At 52.6% G+C, this 19,174-nt stretch overlaps 1 protein-coding gene across 2 annotated transcripts in view; it reads right to left on the bottom strand.

Annotated features, from left to right (window-relative positions):
* Positions 1-19,174, bottom strand: part of pvrl2l (PVR cell adhesion molecule related 2 like) — a 58,101-nt gene that overhangs the window by 22,773 nt on the left and 16,154 nt on the right. For both annotated transcript variants that reach the window (XM_035429550.1, XM_035429551.1), the window contains exons 2-6: positions 9,935-10,041; positions 7,105-7,348; positions 6,121-6,414; positions 5,487-5,604; positions 4,571-4,719 (exon numbers count right to left, since the gene is read on the bottom strand). In XM_035429550.1, the coding sequence (XP_035285441.1) occupies positions 4,571-4,719; positions 5,487-5,604; positions 6,121-6,414; positions 7,105-7,348; positions 9,935-10,041 (912 nt within the window). The remainder of the gene's footprint in view (positions 1-4,570; positions 4,720-5,486; positions 5,605-6,120; positions 6,415-7,104; positions 7,349-9,934; positions 10,042-19,174) is intronic.

Raw genomic sequence — 19,174 nt, 5'->3', positions numbered from 1 at the left:
CCCGAGGGAACACGCCGCGGGAACACAGCCGCTCACGGGACGCCGACTGATGTCTAAATCCAGCCCCGCGAAAAACGCTTCCCTCTGACTGGGAGTCCTTTCTCCCCTCTCCGTCTCGCTCCCTCCCCCCAGCCGAAAACCTGCTCTCAAACTCTCTGTGCTTTCCATCACTCCCCAGATAAACACAGGCCGGCTCTTACACCCCCCCCCCCCCCAGCGCCCCCCCTCCCCTATTCACTACTCTATCACCTCTCTGCTGTCAGAGCTCATTAGTGCCGTTACCATGACAATCTGAATTGCTAAATCTGGTGTGAGAAAAACAGGGTTTCCTTAAAGTTCCCTCCCTCTCTCTCTCATAAAAATACAATTCCATCTCTCTCTCTCTCACACCGACACACCGGCACACACACTCCGACACATGCACACACACACACACCATCACATGCACATACACACACCGACACACACACGCACACACACACACACACACACAGTCTCTCAGCACTTTGCAGCCGATTTTGTCTAGGTCTCCTAAGAGACAGTTTCAGAAAGGTGCTAAAAAATCCCTTTGTCAGACCGAGCAACTGCAAAGCAACAGAGCCAGAAAACCATTTCTCACCCCACCCCCCAGCCCTCGCAACCCCAACCCTGCCCTCCTCCCATTTTTTTTCCTGCTCCCCTGCCTTTCACCAACAACTTTCTTCTCCCCTCCCCCACCGCGCACACACACACACACACGCACGCACAACACACATACAGACACGCACATGCACACACACAAACACACTCACACACACACACACACACACACACATATTCACACACACACACGCACACACACACACACACACTAACCCCCCCCCAGTGCTCCCCCCGCAGCACGCGGCTTCTCACTGCCGTATCTGAGAGAGCTCTCTCTCCCTTTCCTGAGCTGTAATCGCCATGGCAGCCAGCCGGGAGACGCGGGGAGAGGGAGAGGGAGAGGGAGAGGGAGGGGGGCTCCCCCTACCCCCTGCCATTTCCCCCCTCTCACAACTTCAACACAGAGCCCTGGCTCAGAGTACACCCCCCCCCCTCCCTCCCCCCTTCAGAAGTAAAACAGCACATCAAACTCCGCAATCCCGTCTGTTCCCCGTCAAACAACCGCTGAGACGCACCAGAATCAGCGAGCTCTTGTGCGAGCGCGTGCGGTTTCTTACCGCTCAACATGCACACAAAACGCATTCAGCAGGCATTCGCAGTCACGGGGAACGCTGTTTAATGTTCACATGCATTTTAATCCTGTTTGAGGTGTCACACTACATCCCCCAGCACACACACGTCCGTCCGCGGGACGTAGCTGCCTCGAATTACGCCCAAGAGATTTATTTCGGATTACGCGGCGGCAGATTGCGCGGCGGCCGCATCTCGGACACAGACACAGGCAGCTGGGTCTTTTGACAATCACAGAAAAAAAGAAACTGCATCAGTTAGACACGCTCGTAGAAAGACCTTCGCTGTAATAGATGTATAGCCAAAAGTTATGGGAGTTGAGAAATTCAAATTCCCTAAAAGGAGAGATGCCGGGGGCCTGCCCCACAGGAGCCACAGCAGGCTAGGGACCATGACAGTAACGCTGTTGTCGAGGGACAAGAGCCAATCATCGCCAAGAACACCACCCACCCCCACCCCTGTCCGTGAGCCTGCCAGACAGCGCTCCTTCCGTCTCCCGGGAAACCGCACACATCAGTCCGAGGGCCACGCCCGTGCTCCTCGCAGCCGAGGCCGCCGAACGCGCGGGTCACAGTACGACACGGCGCTGTTGCGCAGTCGCCTCATCTCAAGGCCGCGGCCGCGCTTTAAAAAACCCTTTTAAAGTGCTCTCATGCGGAAAAGCGGTCCGCGAATGCGCCCCGCCTCCTGACCGCGGCGGCTCCTTCTCCAGTTAAACAGCGCTGCGCGTCACCCAGCGCAGCGTGCGGCTCCATTCACGGAGGGCCGGCGCGAACGCAGGGTTTTTAGCTTCCAGCAATTAACTCGGCTCAATTAGCTAATTAGCTCCACGCGCCGGCGGCCGCTCGCGCGCGGATGAAACCCCGGAACGACGCTCCGTGCGGGGACAAAAAAACCGTATCGGATGCGATCTGAGGGATTATCCATTATTCAAGACCGAATCTCAGATCACGCGTACGAGCAGGCTAATTAAACAGTTCCACAAGCAGACGCCCCCCTCCCCCTTGCACCCTGTCTCACCCCCCCACCCCCCCCTCAGCATAGTTTATAGTACACCTGCGCCTCCACAGCTAATTTATGGGTATCCATAGCAACCGCTGTTGGCGCGCACACACGCTGCGCCGCTATTGGAGGAGACAGAATGAGACACAGCATGTGACCCGGGAGGTCAAAGGTGGGTGGGGAGGGCCGTTAATCTCAGCAGGCCTGCGCGTCGCGCCCATCATAAATATCACATGACTGATGGCGTTCGGCGCTCAGGCGGTGTTCAGGCGGCGCTGGGAGCAGCGGGACTCGACCTCGTGTGGGGAGCGGCTGGACTGCCAAACAGGCACAAGACCGGCCTATATTTAGAACACAATTACATTTTCAGGCGCACAGTTATTCTGTTATTCTGGCTTCTTCCTTTGGGTGAAGAGGCATGATAGTGAGATTTCACGGTTTTTTGGAGACCATGAAACACAAACACTTGACACCTAGGGTAACCACAAAAAAAATCTTAAGGAAGAGGTATACCACGGAAAACCAAGGCGGCTTGCTGATTGGACGCCCGGTGACGTTCCGTCACGTCTGGTCTTGGACAGCAATCGACCGCGAGGGCTTTCAGAGATAAAGTACGCGTGAGGGCTCGACACGCTGAGCTGACAGGAAACTCGCAGGAAAGTCACAAACAAGTGGAAATTTTCCGCGGCTGAGAGGCTTTCAGCCCCCGTCCCCACGCTCTCACATCCGTCACAGCTATGACAGGTGAGCCGCAGTCCTGAGAGGGCGTTTCTCTGGGAGAGCCGGGCCCCACAGCGCTGGAGGGGCCACCCTGCCCCCATCCTGATAAGCGCCGTGTTGATTTAAGGTTCATTAATTTGAAGCTTTTGTTGGCGACTCGCGTGTGCCAAGGACAGCGAAGGGCGGGGACCCACACCTCGGCCAGCTGGTCTCTCTCGCCTTTTTTTCGCCCGTCCAAGAGGGGCGTGACGCGGGGATGCAAATGAGCCAGCCGTCGCCCCCCCACCCCCCCCCCCCCCCACCCCCCCCCCCCCCGAAGTCTCGCACCTGTCGCCTCGTATCCGGGGTCCGCGCGACCGCCCCGGAGCCGCGGCTAACGGCTCGCCGCCGCGGAGAAGACGGGACCCGCCGCGCCGCCTCGCGCCAGATGCTGAGGGAGGGGCAGCTGGCAGACGGGGGCTCTTTTTCGGGAGCGGGGATGAAAGCGGCCGCGGGGCCGGCTCGCCCGCTCGGGAGGAACGGCCCGGCAGGACGGAGGATCCGGCCGGAGCCAGACCCGCGCCGCTCGCGTGGTTCGGACGGCCCTGTTTCTGCTCTGGGGCAGGGAGGGGAGGAGGATGTTTTTTTCTCACCCCCAGCAAAAAGCTGGCGCTACAGAAAGCTACACTGTTTCCGCTGAACAGAATGGTCTGGCAAAGAGTCCGGCACCTTCCGCTGAAATCTGCGCTCTGTTTGAGCCTGCGTGTCCTTCGGCTACTCAAACCCGTGTGGGGGAGGTGGGGAGTGGGGTGGGGGGGGGATATCTGAACGCGATCAGTCCTAACTTGTGACTGCGTTCCCAGGAAGACAGCGTGCTTCTGAGAGTGTGGGAGAGCCTCCTGATCTGCCGGGCTCTTTCTGCGCTCCATCGAATGTCCCGGCCCTCGCAGGAGGAACAGCCCAGTTTCTCGGAAAAAGGAAAAGTGGCGATTTTCACAGAAGGCTCCGGCTCGCACTTTGGCGGCTTAATGTCGCGAGCGGAGGAAACGTCGCAAACCCCGCTAAATTTTCACGAGGCTAAATCACGCGCCCGCACGCAGCACACAGCAGCGGCAGACCAAAGGGAGCCAGAGCGCACCAGCTGACAGCTGCAGTCACGGGCCCTGCGACTGGAACAGACTACAAGGCCTCGGGTAAGGGGTGGGGAGGGGGGGGGGGCGTGCAGAGGGAGAGGGACAGAGCTCCTGTGTCAGAGGGGGAAGTGGAGGATGGAGGCTGCGCTCGTCGAAAAGCGCGTTTGAAAGGAAACAGGCAGACTGGCTCACACCGCACCGATTCGCCCGCAGAACTCCTGGCCGGCACCCCAAATCCAAGCAGAGGACCCCAGTGACGGCCGTCAGTCTGTCTGTCTGTCTGTCCCACCCCAGTGACGAGTGCTTGTGGTGTCAGTGAGGGAAACGAAGGCGGGACCAGGAAGGCCCCCCCCTCCCCTCCCCTTCCCTTCCCTCCCGTCCCCTCCCCCCCCACCAGCGACGTGGCCCCGGTGCGTGCGTGAATGTGCGTCGCCGTGGCAACGGTGTCAGGAGGTGGCGCGTGTGAGGCAGCGGCCGGAAGGCGGGGCGGGGCGGGGCTGGCATGCTCGCCGTCTGTCACTCACCCGTGATGAGCGTGGTGACCTGCTCCGTGCTCGCCCCCAGCCGGTTCTGCGCCTCGCACACGAACGTGGTGTTGACCGCCTCGTCTACGTGCCGCACGGTCAGCGTGTTCTCCCTCACCTGGACCGTGTCCGGCAGGGGGCCCGACGCACTGGGGGGCGCAGTGGGGAGAGACGGTTACCACACACGCAAATGCACAAGACCCCAAATTTAATGATGCTCTCTCTCTCTAAATACCCCGTACCCAGCAGAATGATGCTCTCTCTCTAAATACCCCATACCCAGCAGAATGATGCTCTCTCTCTAAATACCCCATACCCAGCAGAATGATGCCCTCTCTCTCTAAATACCCCATACCCAGCAGAATGATGCCCTCTCTCTCTAAATACCCCATACCCAGCAGAGTGATTCTCTCTCTCTAAATACCCCATACCCAGCAGAATGATGCCCTCTATCTCTAAATACCCCATACCCAGCAGAGTGATGCCCTCTCTCTCTAAATACCCCATACCCAGCAGAATGATGCCCTCCCTCTCTAAATACCCCATACCCAGCAGAATGATGGTCTCTCTCTAAATACCCCATACCCAGCAGAATGATGCCCTCTCTCTCTAAATACCCCATACCCAGCAGAATGATGCCCTCTCTCTCTAAATACCCCATACCCAGCAGAATGATACCCTCTCTCTCTAAATACCCCATACCCAGCAGAATGATACCCTCTCTCTCTAAATACCCCATACCCAGCAGAATGATGCTCTCTCTCTCTACATACCCCATACCCAGCAGAATGATGCTCTCTCTCTCTAAATACCCCATACCCAGGAGAATGATGCTCTCTCTCTCTAAATACCCCATACCCAGCAGAATGATGCTCTCTCTCTCTAAATACCCCATACCCAGGAGAGTGACACTCACGTTTTCCAAGTGATGTTGGTTGGCTCAGGGTTCCCAATGGCTTCACAGACCAGGGTGGCATCAGTGCGACCCCTGTACCAATCACTGTCATAGCCCAGAATCCTCACCTTAGGGAGATCTGAGAGAGAGAGGGAGGGAGAGAGAGAGGGGGGGAGGGAGAGAGAGATGCTGTAAGCCATTTTGTTTGCTCTGACGAAAATGGACACATTTGCGAGAGAAAGAGGAGATTTTACAACTCCCTTTTTACATACATATTTAAAATATTAAAATCTCTTCCTTTTGCATTTAACCGAAACCAAAGACAACCAAAAGCATCTCATGCAGCGAACACCATTCATTAAACCATCAACTCCTGTCAGGTTTAATTAGCCTAAATCAACACCTCATAAGGCCCATCCTCTTCCACTCTTCATATTGCATGACTAACACACCAGATCCTCTTAAAACCTTTTAAGTTATTCATCAAACTAAAATATTCAACCTTAAGGCACTCAAAGACCATCCCCCTACCCCACCACTGGGAGAAGGAGGGCGATAGAGAGAGAGAGAGAAAGAGAGAGAAGCCGAGAGGAGAGATTTCGGTAACGAGCAGCTGAGTCTCAGAGATTAGCGGGCGGAGTCTCGCGGCTCTTACGCTCGATGGAGAGCTTCAGGCGGAGGATCTGCGGCGCCCCCTGCGTGCGGTGGCTGACCACGCAGGCGATGTCCCTGCCGTCGTCCTCGGCGGTGGGCACCAGGCGGTACTCGCTGAGCACGGTGACGGTGTTCATCACGCCCGCCTGCGCGGTGCGCGCCTCCTTGCCCGCCGCCTGCGTCTCCCAGGTGATCTCCGCCTCGGGCCGGCCGTCGGCCGACTCGCAGCGCGCCACCACCACCGCGGACGTCCCCTCCGTCACCGTGACGACGGAGGCCGTGTTCTTGGGCTTGGCTGCAAAAATGAAAGGGGGGGGGGGGGGCGTGTTAGTGCACGAGGCCAACTGAACGAGGTGGCTGAACTGTACCCCGCCCCGGGGGAGGGACAGCGGAGCCGAGGGGAGCAGAACAAGGGGAACGGTATAATGGGGAGCAGAGTAAGGTGAGCAGTACAATGGGACTGCAAGTTATCAACTAAAATGGCAGTCAGAGAGATGCCTACACCCGCGCATGAGAGGGCAAAGCCATGGGCACAATCTGCAAGCCCTGCTCTCCCACATGTGTGTGCCCTTGCATGCAAATATAGGCTAATGTTAGCTTTGGGTACAATTCCAGCAAAAGAAAGATTAAATACACAAGGCGGTAAATGAGGAAAATTGAATTGGTGGGTGTAATTTGTTTATTCCCATAAGAATAGCGGAATTCAGAACAATTGAATATCTGTAGGGCGATGCATTTATTTATTTTCTGGTTATCTGTTCACAATCTGCTGTAATGAACAGCAAATTGCAGTGAACAGTGCAGGATGGAGCAGACTGCAGTGAACAGCACAGTGGGGAGAACTTAGCAGACTCTGACCGGGAAAAAACCAACTCTGAGTGGGCAAAGAAAGACCACAGCCATCCCAGACCACCCGGTGAACCGGCAAGCGAACGCGAAGGAGAGGGGTTTCGGAGAGGACAGACAGACACGCACTGACGCTTACCCAGCATCACCAGCGTGGTGGTGCCCTGCTCGTTGCCGCTGGGGTAGGTGGCGTACTCGCAGACGTACTTCCCCTCGTCGGTCATCCTCACGTCGCTGATGCTGATGGAGGGGTTCTCCAGGGAGCCGTGGAGGAAGCGCACCCTGCCGCTGAGCGCCGACTCCGGGTAGCTATCCCCGAATTGCGGGTGGAACACCGCAATGTTCTCCCTCTGCCCCTCTTTGGGCTCCCAGATCCAGGACACCTGCGGGGAAGGGACGGGACTGAACGCTCGGGCTGGGTGTGTGTGTGTGTGTGGATCAGAAAAGGCTTCAAATGGAGGGGGGGGGTCAAAGGGGGGTGAGCACAGCGGGTGTAGCTTGGCTAGTTCGCTAGTGAAGCACAGTAAAGGTGCGGTAAAGCAGAGGTCTCCATAGCAGGTTACCATGACAACACTCTCTGACGACCCAACCCTCAGATTCAGAAATAAGGACGTTGCCCTTGGCTAGGCGCGATTTCACCATTAGCTGACTGGTAACGCGTTTGCCGAAGATAATCTCTGGACGAGTGAGAGGCCCGGGTTTAGATTCTACCGCCGGCAAACCCCAAACTCGTTTGTTACACCTACATTTTCACACTTTGTTTCTCTCAGCGTTTGGCAATGGGATATTGTTAAAATGCGTAGGCCTACACAAATAACACCACATAGACTACGTGAAGGTTGACCGGTTACCATCCAAAACTGCTGATCACAGAAATCACTAAAATGGAGGAAATTTGCGACTACCGTGACAAACACCCAGCCTTACTGATTGGTAGCCTGTATCCCAACCACATCATGAAACCCCCTTCTTTAAAGTTACAATCTCGAAGATTTCCGTTTCGTTCTCTTTGGCGGTACCAATGGCGAGAAGCAGTAATTGCAGGTGTGTTTTTGGACCTCACTTCCCATAGATCCAACCGGATCCAACCAGTGTCACCTGTGTGACGTCAGTCAGTTGGCACCTGGGACACACCAACTATAACACTTAGCCTACTATTTACTGAATAAAAAATGGTTGTTATAAAAGTAACGTTATGTACATACTCATTCATTGTCTAACATTAGGCTAACTTAAGCTGTCTTTACACTGCTGAGCCTGGTTAAAATGCTGTAGCAGACCTGGGGTAGAATTAGTCATGATCAATTTCCACAAACGTTCTTTATCCACCTTTTGCTCGGTATGAACGTCTTTACACTGCAGAGAAGAATTCGCGGGATTCGCTGTGGTTCGTGCAATTATTTATCTCGTGCACAATAAACAGTCTTTTTCGTGAATGACTGTTGCGTGATATTTTTGAAACAACTGCCTTGCAAAATGTTACCCTTGGTGTTTCTGGTTTTGCTAGCTAAACTGTTCGAGGATAAAGCTGAGCTGGGTGTTAAATTAGCAATCAGAACAAGAAGAATAAAACAAAAACAAAGGAGATTTCATCAAAAAAAGGGCATCAAGGCTGAAGGAACATATGAGGAAGCGTAATAAAATAATAACAACTCTAATCCATACTGCCGTAATCTTTTATTTAGTTTTCTCCGCCTTGGCATCTTTACACAGAAATCAGAAATGCTCCACCTATACCCCGGCTTTATTCCGATCATTATGAACTTGATGGCAATGTAAATAACAGTAACGTTAAGGCCAGTTCAGATCAATGATTCGCAACAAGACGAAATGGTTTCAGGATGTTGCATAGAAAATTGCAGCGGTGTGAACTGGTTAGTTGCAGAGCATCTGAAGCCGTTGCCTGGAGTCTCAAAAGACCCACCTTGTCAAATCGCCAAGTGCAGTTTTAGAACGTTTACAATCAGACGTCTTGGAATTTTGCAAGTTGCATCCAGTCTCATTGCGAATCATTGATCTGAACTGGCCTTTAGTTAGCTACACTGCAACGTTGCAGCAAGGTAGCATTGCATTCTAGAGGCGGTTTGCGAGGTCGGTACCGGTTGGTAGCGTTAGCTAGCGTTTTTTCTAAATGTTAGCTGACATTAGATTGTGTTAATTACATTAGCTAGCTAGCTGACGCAACGTTACCTGATATGAGAGATGGATATTGTGCGCAACGTTGTCTGAACTAATGTTGTCTTTCTTGACATGGTCTGGGAGCTAGTGTTAGCTGTGCAAATAGCTATGTAACTTAGTAACGTTACATTGTCATCAAATGTAATACAAAATCTACATCCACAAATAATATGACCTCATGTTACACAAAAACTTTTTAGGGTTCCATAACCACCAACCCCACCGCCCCCCCCCCCCCCCCCCTTCTCTGTTGTTATTGTAACGCTGGCAGACACCGGAAAAAACAGTACGCCGCTCACTTACAAGTCAGTTGAACAGCGAGCCTATTGCGTTAGCTCCGCCTACCCTCTCTGGCGGACCAACCACTGATGGGTGATGGAAAACGCGTCACTAACTATGTGCCGCTTGTGATTTTTTCCCGGGAATGTCGCCACAGACACCCAGTTCTTTAATCATAAATAATAATAATAATATAAATTAATATAATAATACGCTTAATCACCATTGTTTTACCTAATCTGGCGATAGATAGTGATTCAACAGACATTTATTTTAATGAAAATGAAATACTTGAAGATATTAAATAATTTTTCTCATCGTAATAACCTTTCCCCATAACACATAAAATTTAATGTCAACTACAGAGAGATTTCAGTTTTTTGTTGCCCCCTCTCTTGTGATTACAGGGGCATTTTGAGAATTATTTTGCCCTTTGCCCTGGTGTGTGTGTGTGTGTGTGTATAAGTCTGTAGATTTGCGCAGACTGGACGGGAGGTGTGTGTGTTACTGACCTGTGTCAGCCGTATTCCCTCAGAGCTCATGAACTCGCAGCTGAGGTTGACCATCTGGCCTGGGTACGACTCCACCTCCGACTTCACCTTCACATGGGCCGTCACACCTGCAACCGAAAAGCACGTCAGCCACCTTCCCTCGCCCTGGGCCCATCCCTGGTGTGCTCCACCGAGCCCGAACCGAAACAGAGCCTGGACAGGGCTCTTCCTGCGTTATCAGCTCGCTTCTCCGGCTGAGGGAGATGAGAACTGGCACGAAGAAGATGAGGAAAAGCACATAATCTCTCGTCTCTCACCTCTGCCTGTCTGTGTAGTTGTGTGCGGGTGTGTATGTGTGTGTTTGTGTGCGTATGTGTGTGTGTGTGTGTGTGCGTATGTCTGTGTGTGCGTGTGCGTGTATGTGTGTGTGTGTGAGTGTGTATGTGTGTGTGTGCGTATGTCTGTGTGCGCGTGTGTGTGTGTGAGTGTGTATGTGTGTGTGTGCGTATGTCTGTCTGTGTGTGCGTGTGTGTGTGTGAGTACGTTCGGTCTAAATGCTCTAGAGGCATGTGAGTGTGTGTGTTCCTGAGCACAAGCGCACACTCTCAGTAAGAGAGGGCCTGAAGGTAGGCTGATGTGTATGCGTGTGCGCAGCTCTACCCTCTCGAGCCCCAACTTCCCCTCCGGCCAGAGGCTGAGGCGCTGGGGCCGTTCCGCCGGCCGGGAGAGGAACGAGGCAGGCAGACCCCCCCCTCTCCCCCCCCACCGAGCCGCCAGAGATCACTTAGCCGCTTTCTCTGCGCAATCGATGAAATTAGCCACCGCCGTAATTGGCAGGCAGACGGCGCGGGAGAGGAGCCGCCGGCGATCCTTCAAGAGAGCGGAGCGTTGTTCCCTCCCCTTCCTTTACCAGGCCCATTACCGCACCCGCCTTTCATCTTAACCTCCCGAAGAGGAGGCTTTTTCACAATGTTTTTTTTACATTCCAAGTAAGTGTTCTAGAACTCCTTTGCTTTTGCAATTCACCATTAGCGACTGCTGCATCAGCATTAGGATGCTCAGCTACGAACGTTCTAATGCTGATTGTTACATCACCATTAGAATGCTCAGCTACGAACGTTCTAATGCCGATTGTTACATCACCATTAGAATGCTCAGCTACGAACGTTCTAATGCCGATTGTTACATCACCATTAGAATGTTCAGTGAAGAACATTCTAATCCCATGTCTGTGATCTCACACCTTAAAGGCGTAAACAAGTATGGTAGGTTCTGAAATGCGGCGCGCCTCCTTTTACAGCAGATATAAAGTGAGCAGCTCCACTCCCAAGGCCAGATGCTAACGGGCATTGTTTTTGATCGCGCTGACACGGCGGCCCAGCTAGCATCCTGCCGGAGGAGCTCAGGCAGCCTGGCGTCCAGCGGGGTTTAAAGCAGACTGAGAGGCGCGCGGCGTCTTCAGCCCGCTCCCGCGCCCCGCTGACACCAGGGGGCCTAGTAGCGGCAGGAGCCCGCGCCTCCCTGCTCCGGGTCACTGCGTGAACCTTCTACTGAGGCCTCTACGTCAGCCACGTACAGCAGCCGGAAGGCTTCAGAGATCAGGCTGCTCGGCCGTCCTTTCTTAAGTAAGAGAAATGAAGGGACTGGTCTTATTGACTCGTGCTGCAAGGCTGCTCCAGAACATTACACAGAGGAAAGAGAGCCTGACTGGCAGCTGAAAGAGGGCTGGATAAGCAGTGGAGCGCAGGGCCAGAGGAAGTGTGGAGGAACAGGGCGTGTAAACTGAGGGAGGGAGCTGGAACACAAGCTGCGTGTCCGTCATGCTGGGCTTTATCACACCGCGCACCCTGCAGGGGGAGCGCACACACACACACAAACATGCACACACACACACACACACATAGACACAAACACACACACACACACACAAACGTGCACACACACACACACACACACACACACAAATGTGTGCACACACACACACACACACACACACACATAGACACAAACACACACACACACAAACGTGGACACACACACACACTTGTGCGCACATACACACACAGGCACTATCATCCTCCCACACACACACAGGCACCTCAGAGTCAAAAAATTCATAAATCACAATCCTGTCCACAATCCTGTCACCAATCATTATGTCACATGGTAAATGTGCCCCCCGCCCACACACACCCACATACAATCACACACCCACACACAGACACACACAAACGTGCACACGCACACACACACACGTGAGCTCTACACCACCTGCTTCAGAGAAGCACTGAGACTTGTATAAACGCACCTCATCTGTGCCACACAAATCAGCAGCTCTCTCTCCCTCCCTGCTGCTCACACACTTAGTACCTCAACCCTCACCACACACACACACTACAGCCTACCTCACACCTTACCACACACACACACACTACAGCCAACCTCACACCTTACCACACACACACACTACAGCCTACCTCAACCCTCACCACACACACACACTACAGCCTACCTCAACCCTCACCACACACACACACATACTACAGCCTACCTCAACCCTCACCACACACACACACACACTACAGCCTACCTCAACCCTCACCACACACACACACTACAGCCTACCTCAACCCTCACCACACACACACACTACAGCCTACCTCAACCCTCACCACACACACACACTACAGCCTACCTCAAACCTCACCACACACTCACTACAGCCTACCTCAAACCTCACCACACACTCACTACAGCCTACCTCAAACCTCACCACACACACTCACTACAGCCTACCTCACACCTCAGGTTTAGAAAGCACTGGTCTGAGCCAACTACACAGCTCAGACACTGACTCTACAAAGACCACAGAGGGATGGGCAGAGCACAAACAGAGTTAAAATGTGAATTAAAGTGGACAGAAGGGGAGACAGAGAGAGGGAGGCAGAGAAAGGTGGGGAAACCAAGAGTGAGGGACAAATGGAGAAAGAAATTGAAAAGAAGGAAGGAGAGAGACAAGAGGACAGTAGAGGGCAGATGCACAGCCTGGAAAAATAAAATGAAGAGATGGAGAAAAGGAGGACCTCGGGAGGTTAAGGGGAGAGCAGACCGATGCAGAAGGATAGTAGGAACGAGGGAAAGAGAAGAGAGGGGTGGAAAGAGAGGATGAATGCACTGTAGGCATTAGGAGGCTGTAGGATGGAGGGAACACTACCCCTGACCTTGACCAAACACTGAAACAGAGAGATAGAGAGAGAGAGAGAGAGCTGTAGAGGAAAAAGAGCGAGGGACAGAGGTGCTGTTAGAGGTGGAGGAGCCGTGCGCACGGTTACGGTTGCCGTGGAAGCCATCGCAGAGCCGGTGAGGGAGGGGGGACGTGATTGGTCTCGTCAAGCAGACGACGACAGAGCTCAGAAGATGGCAGGGTGACGGGGAGAGAGAGAGAGAGAGAGAGAAAGAGAGAGGGAGAGCACTGAGAAGTGGAGATTAGAGGAGAGGGAGGGAGAGTTGGGTGGGGTGGCTGATGGCCTGGAGAGAAGCCATTCACACTCTGCTCAACAGCCTGCTGGGGGATTCACAGGAAACAGCTGTGTGTGTGTGTGTGTGTGTGTGTGTGTGTGTGTGTGTGTGTGTGTGTGTGTGTGTGTGTGTGTGTGTGTGTGTGCGTGTGCGTGTATGTGTGTGTGTGTGTGTGTGTGTGTGTGTGTGTGTGTGTGTGTGTGTGTGTGTGCGTGTATGTGCGTGTGTGTGTGTGTGTGTGCGTGTATGTGTGTGTGTGCGTGTATGTGTGCGTGTGTGTGTGTGTGTGTGTGTGTGTGCGTGTATGTGTGTGTGTATGTGTGTGTGTATGTGTGCGTGTATGTGCGTGTATGTGTGTGTGTGTGTGTGTGCACACGCGTGTATAAGTCCATGCCAGTGTTGTACTCCCACCTCTGACACAGCCTCTAAATACGAGCGCGTGTCAGAGCCCCCTCCTTGCCGTAGACGTGGCCGCACGTTTCCCGCCCCCGCGCCGCCGTCCTCTCCCTCTCCCTCTCCCTCATCCCGGCGCGTACGCTGCTCGCGCGGCGGGCTCCGGGGACCCAATCACTGCTTGGCAGACCCCGGCGCGGGCTGCGCTCGCATTTTAACGCCAGCGCAGAGCTCCCGTTCACTGAGCGCCTCCGCAGCTGCACGCGCTGATGAACGCGCTGATGAACGCGCTGATGAACACGCTGATGAACACGCAACCCGCCGTGTACGCCGCACACGCAGAGCGGTCACGCTGTACGTACGGTGTCGATGTTGTTGCTCACGCCGCGCGCGTGCGGCGGCGGTGTTCACACGATGCGAAGCGGTGCGTACACGACGCGGATGGCGCACAGGTGGCGTACGCGCGAGCGGGTGCGCATCCTCCCGCTCAATCCCGACTAGTCAATAATTCATTCCCTCCTCGATTATTGAAAACGAGCAACTTCTACGCTGCAACCGACATGAGAGAGATAGCGAAAGAGAGGGGGAGAGAGAGGAAAGAAAAAAAAACGCACATGACAGGGAGCGAGAAAGAGAGGATGTGAGAGGGAAACGCAGCAAGAGAGACGGAGGGAAACAGACTCCGGCGAGTTAAACAAGAGACAGAAAAGAGAGACTGAGGTTCAGGGGTTCAGTCTTTGGAATGGTTTCTCTCCTCCGCTGTTCAGTTGTTTTTTTTTCCATTTGGGCGAGATGTTTTTCTAAATAAGAATATGTACTTCCCCCGCGGCGGCAAAGTGCTACTCCGCAGCCAAGGACGGCAGCGAGCGAGAGAATGGCCAATTCACTGGCGCTTTGTACCTGAGGCGGACGTGCGGCGTCTCGTGTGATCCCGCCGGGCGGGTGCGGCGAGCGGGATGGAGCGCGGAGGCGGGGGGAGGCGGCGGGCGGACCCAACGAGGCCGCACGCGCCCGCACACGCACACTCAGAGTCGTATCGCCGCTGTAATTACAGAGCTAAATTAGACTCGGCGACTTCCACCGCAGGTTAAGAGCGCCGACGAGCCTCTCGAACAGCGCATTAAGAGCGATAATGCGCGTCTGAACACACCCGCGGCCTCAGGAGGAGACGCGGGAATTAAACATGAGGGGGTGGGGGGGTGGGGGGGGTGGGGTGTGTGTGTGGGGAGGGGGGTATGCTGGGCTTCATCGCGCGGCTAGTTCTGCTAAACTGGACACGGAGAACGGCGCTAGCATGCTGAAAAGGCCTCGTTTAGGGTTGGGGTGAGGCAGCTCAGGTCGTGGGTACCTTTAGCAGGTGGTGGACCGCTGTTACACACATAAATATATAGATATATAAACACATGAGCTCCGACAGTGTAAGTCACCCTGGATGAGGCCGTATGCTAAGCACAGCGATCAATGCATAATTAATTATGCATGAATAATACATAAGTCATTTTCTGAGAATATTCTAAGTTACAGCCACAGAATCCGTCCACCGACTTCCACGACCTTCGGCCAGATTCCGTTAGAGCCCATAGATACGGGCTCCCGCGTCATTATTATTTCAAAGCACAAGCGAAGTGACGACTATGACTCAGAAGGGTTTGCAGTCACGACTGCCGAAATAAGCAATCAGACAATAAAAACTCACGGGGGAGACGACTTCTTTTATCAGGAATTGGTGGGGGGAAAAAAAATTTCTTCAAAAGGACCTGGACAGTGTTGTTTTTCTGAGGGAGAGAGGCTTCATAAAAGGCCTCAAGTTAAAAGAGCGAGGCTTTCGAACGCGGGCCGCTCTGAATTGCAGGTTCACGCGCTAACGCGCCCGCCTTCCATCACCATCAATAAAAGTTTTGTTTCTGCTTATTGATCCGGCGTGATGGGAAATGTTAACGCGCGCCAATGGTCGGCTCGTTTCTCTGGAAACCCGCGACGGCGGAGTCTCTGAACGCCGCGTACGTGACCGCAACACTCCCAGACGCGAAGCCGAACGCAATCCCTGGGCGTCCGGCTCGGCCGCGCGACGGGAGCTTTTCCCCTCCCGTCCCCGTAAATCACGGAACACGCAGGCGACAAAGCACGCGGGCTTTGCCGCTAAGCCCTCAAATTAGACGGCTTGCCGCGTTTCCCATTAAGGGATGCGCGGGCGATTAGAACACGGCGGAGGCGACAGAGAGGCGGCTCTGTTGATTACACACATATCTGCCTCTCTGATCCTGGATTTCCAGGATCCCGCCGCAATCCGCCGGGGAACGGGGAAACTAATTAAGCCCCGGCAGGTCCCTGAGCCGGGCCCTGTCAGGGTCATGTGACGCGCATTCCGCGGTCGATCCCAAGGACCCCGCGGAGGTCTTAATTTCCTTCTAAGGAGACACGGGATTGGATCACCTCAGGGTCACGCTGGGGGGTGGGTGTGGGGGGTTTACATTGGTTATGTGGGCAACAGAGGTCTCCAGGGAAACATGTCAAAGGCGGCCAATCCGAATGCGCTATTAATAAAAGTAAAAAATGAAGGCTGCCGCTGGAATGAAGTCTGACATTTCGAATGCACTCCACCAGATCTGCACACACTCTGGATTAATTCAGCCTCAGACCCTGTAACCTTTTAAACGGTCCGGCGATTCACTCAATCAAATGTGTCAAAAAGATAACCAACACAGGCTTTAAAAAAAAAAAACCCCCAAAAAATGAATAATTACTTTCAATTTCTTACATACTCCTCAGTGTTGAAATTTCAACACGTAAACCCTTCAAGCTCTTAACCTGTCGGAATACGCAGGAGTTAACCTGACGGAATACTCAGGAGTTAACCTGTCGGAATACGCAGGAGTTAACCTGACGGAATACGCAGGAGTTAACCTGTCGGAATACTCAGGAGTTAACCTGTCGGAATACGCAGGAGTTAACCTGACGGAATACGCAGGAGTTAACCTGTCGGAATACGCAGGAGTTAACCTGTCGGAATACGCAGGAGTTAACCTGTCGGAATACGCAGGAGTTAACCTGACGGAATACGCAGGAGTTAACCTGTCGGAATACGCAGGAGCTAACCTGTCGGAATACGCAGGAGTTAACCTGTCGGAATACGCAGGAGTTAACCTGACGGAATACGCAGGAGTTAACCTGACGGAATACGCAGGAGTTAACCTGACGGAATACGCAGGAGTTAACCTGACGGAATACGCAGGAGTTAACCTGTCGGAATACGCAGGAGTTAACCTGTCGGAATACGCAGGAGTTAACCTGACGGAATACGCAGGAGTTAACCTGTCGGAATACGCAGGAGCTAACCTGTCGGAATACGCAGGAGTTAACCTGTCGGAATACGCAGGAGTTAACCTGACGGAATACGCAGGAGCTAACCTGACGGAATACGCAGGAGTTAACCTGTCGGAATACGCAGGAGCTAACCTGTCGGAATACGCAGGAGTTAACCTGTCGGAATACGCAGGAGTTAACCTGTCGGAATACGCAGGAGTTAACCTGACGGAATACGCAGGAGTTAACCTGTCGGAATACGCAGGAGTTAACCTGTCGGAATACGCAGGAGCTCCAGCCAATCGCGTTTCCCCCGGAACGAGCGCTCTCCTCAGTCACAGCTCAGCGAGGCGTGTCGCGGAAGCGGCGCGGCCGAACCGGGGGACGGGGCGGCGCGGCCGCAGGCGGAGCGACAGCTGCTCGCTCTCACATCTGGCCGGGGACGCCTGGGAGAGCCGAGCGGCGTGGGAAGGATCCGAGCGAGAGAGAGAGAGGTGCTGAGCGAAACGCGTGCGGCATCACACCTTTTCAATTCCCCTTTTAAGACCGACAAAAAGGGAGGAGAACAGAACAGCTGGTGCCAGGACGGTTTCACATTTCCAGTACACAATGATGCGACTGTAATAGATAGTTTTAATATTTGCACTGCATTCATATTTCCCCTGTCAGAATTGCAGTTGTTTTTTGATGCTATGTTCATTATACAGCATTGTTTAGTTTTTTTGTTGTTTTTTAATTAGACGCTTTGTTTCCCTCGTGCTGGAGTCGGTCTTTCAATTTGCATTAGCATTTAATTAAAGCTAAATTAAATGAAGTGCATTGCACGCTCTATGCTGTAAGCTGCTAAATAAGAGCTAGCCTAAATAAAGGTGTAAATAATGTCAAAAGGGTTAAAGGGATAATTCATTTTCTGAGGACTTGAGATATTATTTCAGTTTTAGCATATTTAACTAGCCCAGACAGCCTTTTATGTGCGGTGAAAAATAGCTACTTACTGAAGTTTCTGATGACCATTCCACTTCACAACGGGGGCATTCAGGGATTTTTTCAATTAGAAAAATAAATGTCAGCTTTTATATCTTGCTGGTACTACTTCCCTTGGTACTTTCTTCCTTTTCAGTTAGAAAAAGTAAGGAAGTACCAATATTAAATGTAATTTCTTCAATATACGCCTATATACTACATAGGAATGTCTTGAGGCACAATGTCACTGTATAAGCAGTTTTAGGGCTACCTGAAGATGCCCCTTCACCAGCCATTGTAAAGCCAGCACACTGTCAGAATCTTCAACTACTGCATGTGTCAGGAGCACAGCCTATCTATCTCAGTAACCCTGACGCAACCCCTCCCCCACCAACTGGAATGCTGGAACTCCACACACTGGAAGGTCGTCGGTTGGCCAAACCCTCCACTCTCTCATGCGCAGAAGGCTAAATTGTAGATTTTTCTAAATACTTCATAAACGGTTTCATGAAACTTGTACCACAACAGTCACAATTTTGAAACATCTAGGTAAAAAGCTGTCGCACTTTGCCAGCTTGTGCTTTACCCAGGTTTTGGAGCCAGTGTTACAATAACATAATTCAGTCAACATACAGTATAGACAGCTCATTTGTTTAGCACCTTGAATTTTCCTAATGAGGTGTGCTCAATGTATGTTTCCATGTAGTGACTTCCCATTGGATCAGTTATTTAACAATACCATTAAATTAAACATTCATTTTTTTAAAAATAATTATGTGGGTAAGAAAATGTCAGAAAAGATTAATGTCTTCCAGAATAAAAATGCTTACATTGCACACACTTAACCAAAGTCTACATTTGCAATATGATTCTCAAGTGTTCAAAGACAGCAGTGAGACGCCATAAAATCTCATTCATAGTGGTTAGACAAATTAATGGCAATACCGCGTGAAAAAGGACTAGATCACAAATATAAAAGCAGCTACACATGTGAGAGCAGAGTGCCAATTAGCAGTGAGGGAGCTGTAAAAGAGCTCTGACAATCTGTACTCTGATATGCGCCTCTCCGAAGCACCATCAGGC

The sequence above is a fragment of the Anguilla anguilla genome, chromosome 8, assembly GCF_013347855.1.
Source record: "Anguilla anguilla isolate fAngAng1 chromosome 8, fAngAng1.pri, whole genome shotgun sequence".
Lineage (NCBI taxonomy): Eukaryota > Metazoa > Chordata > Actinopteri > Anguilliformes > Anguillidae > Anguilla > Anguilla anguilla.
The sequence above is the reverse complement of the archived record's forward strand: the minus strand, read 5'-3'. Positions and strand labels throughout refer to the sequence as shown.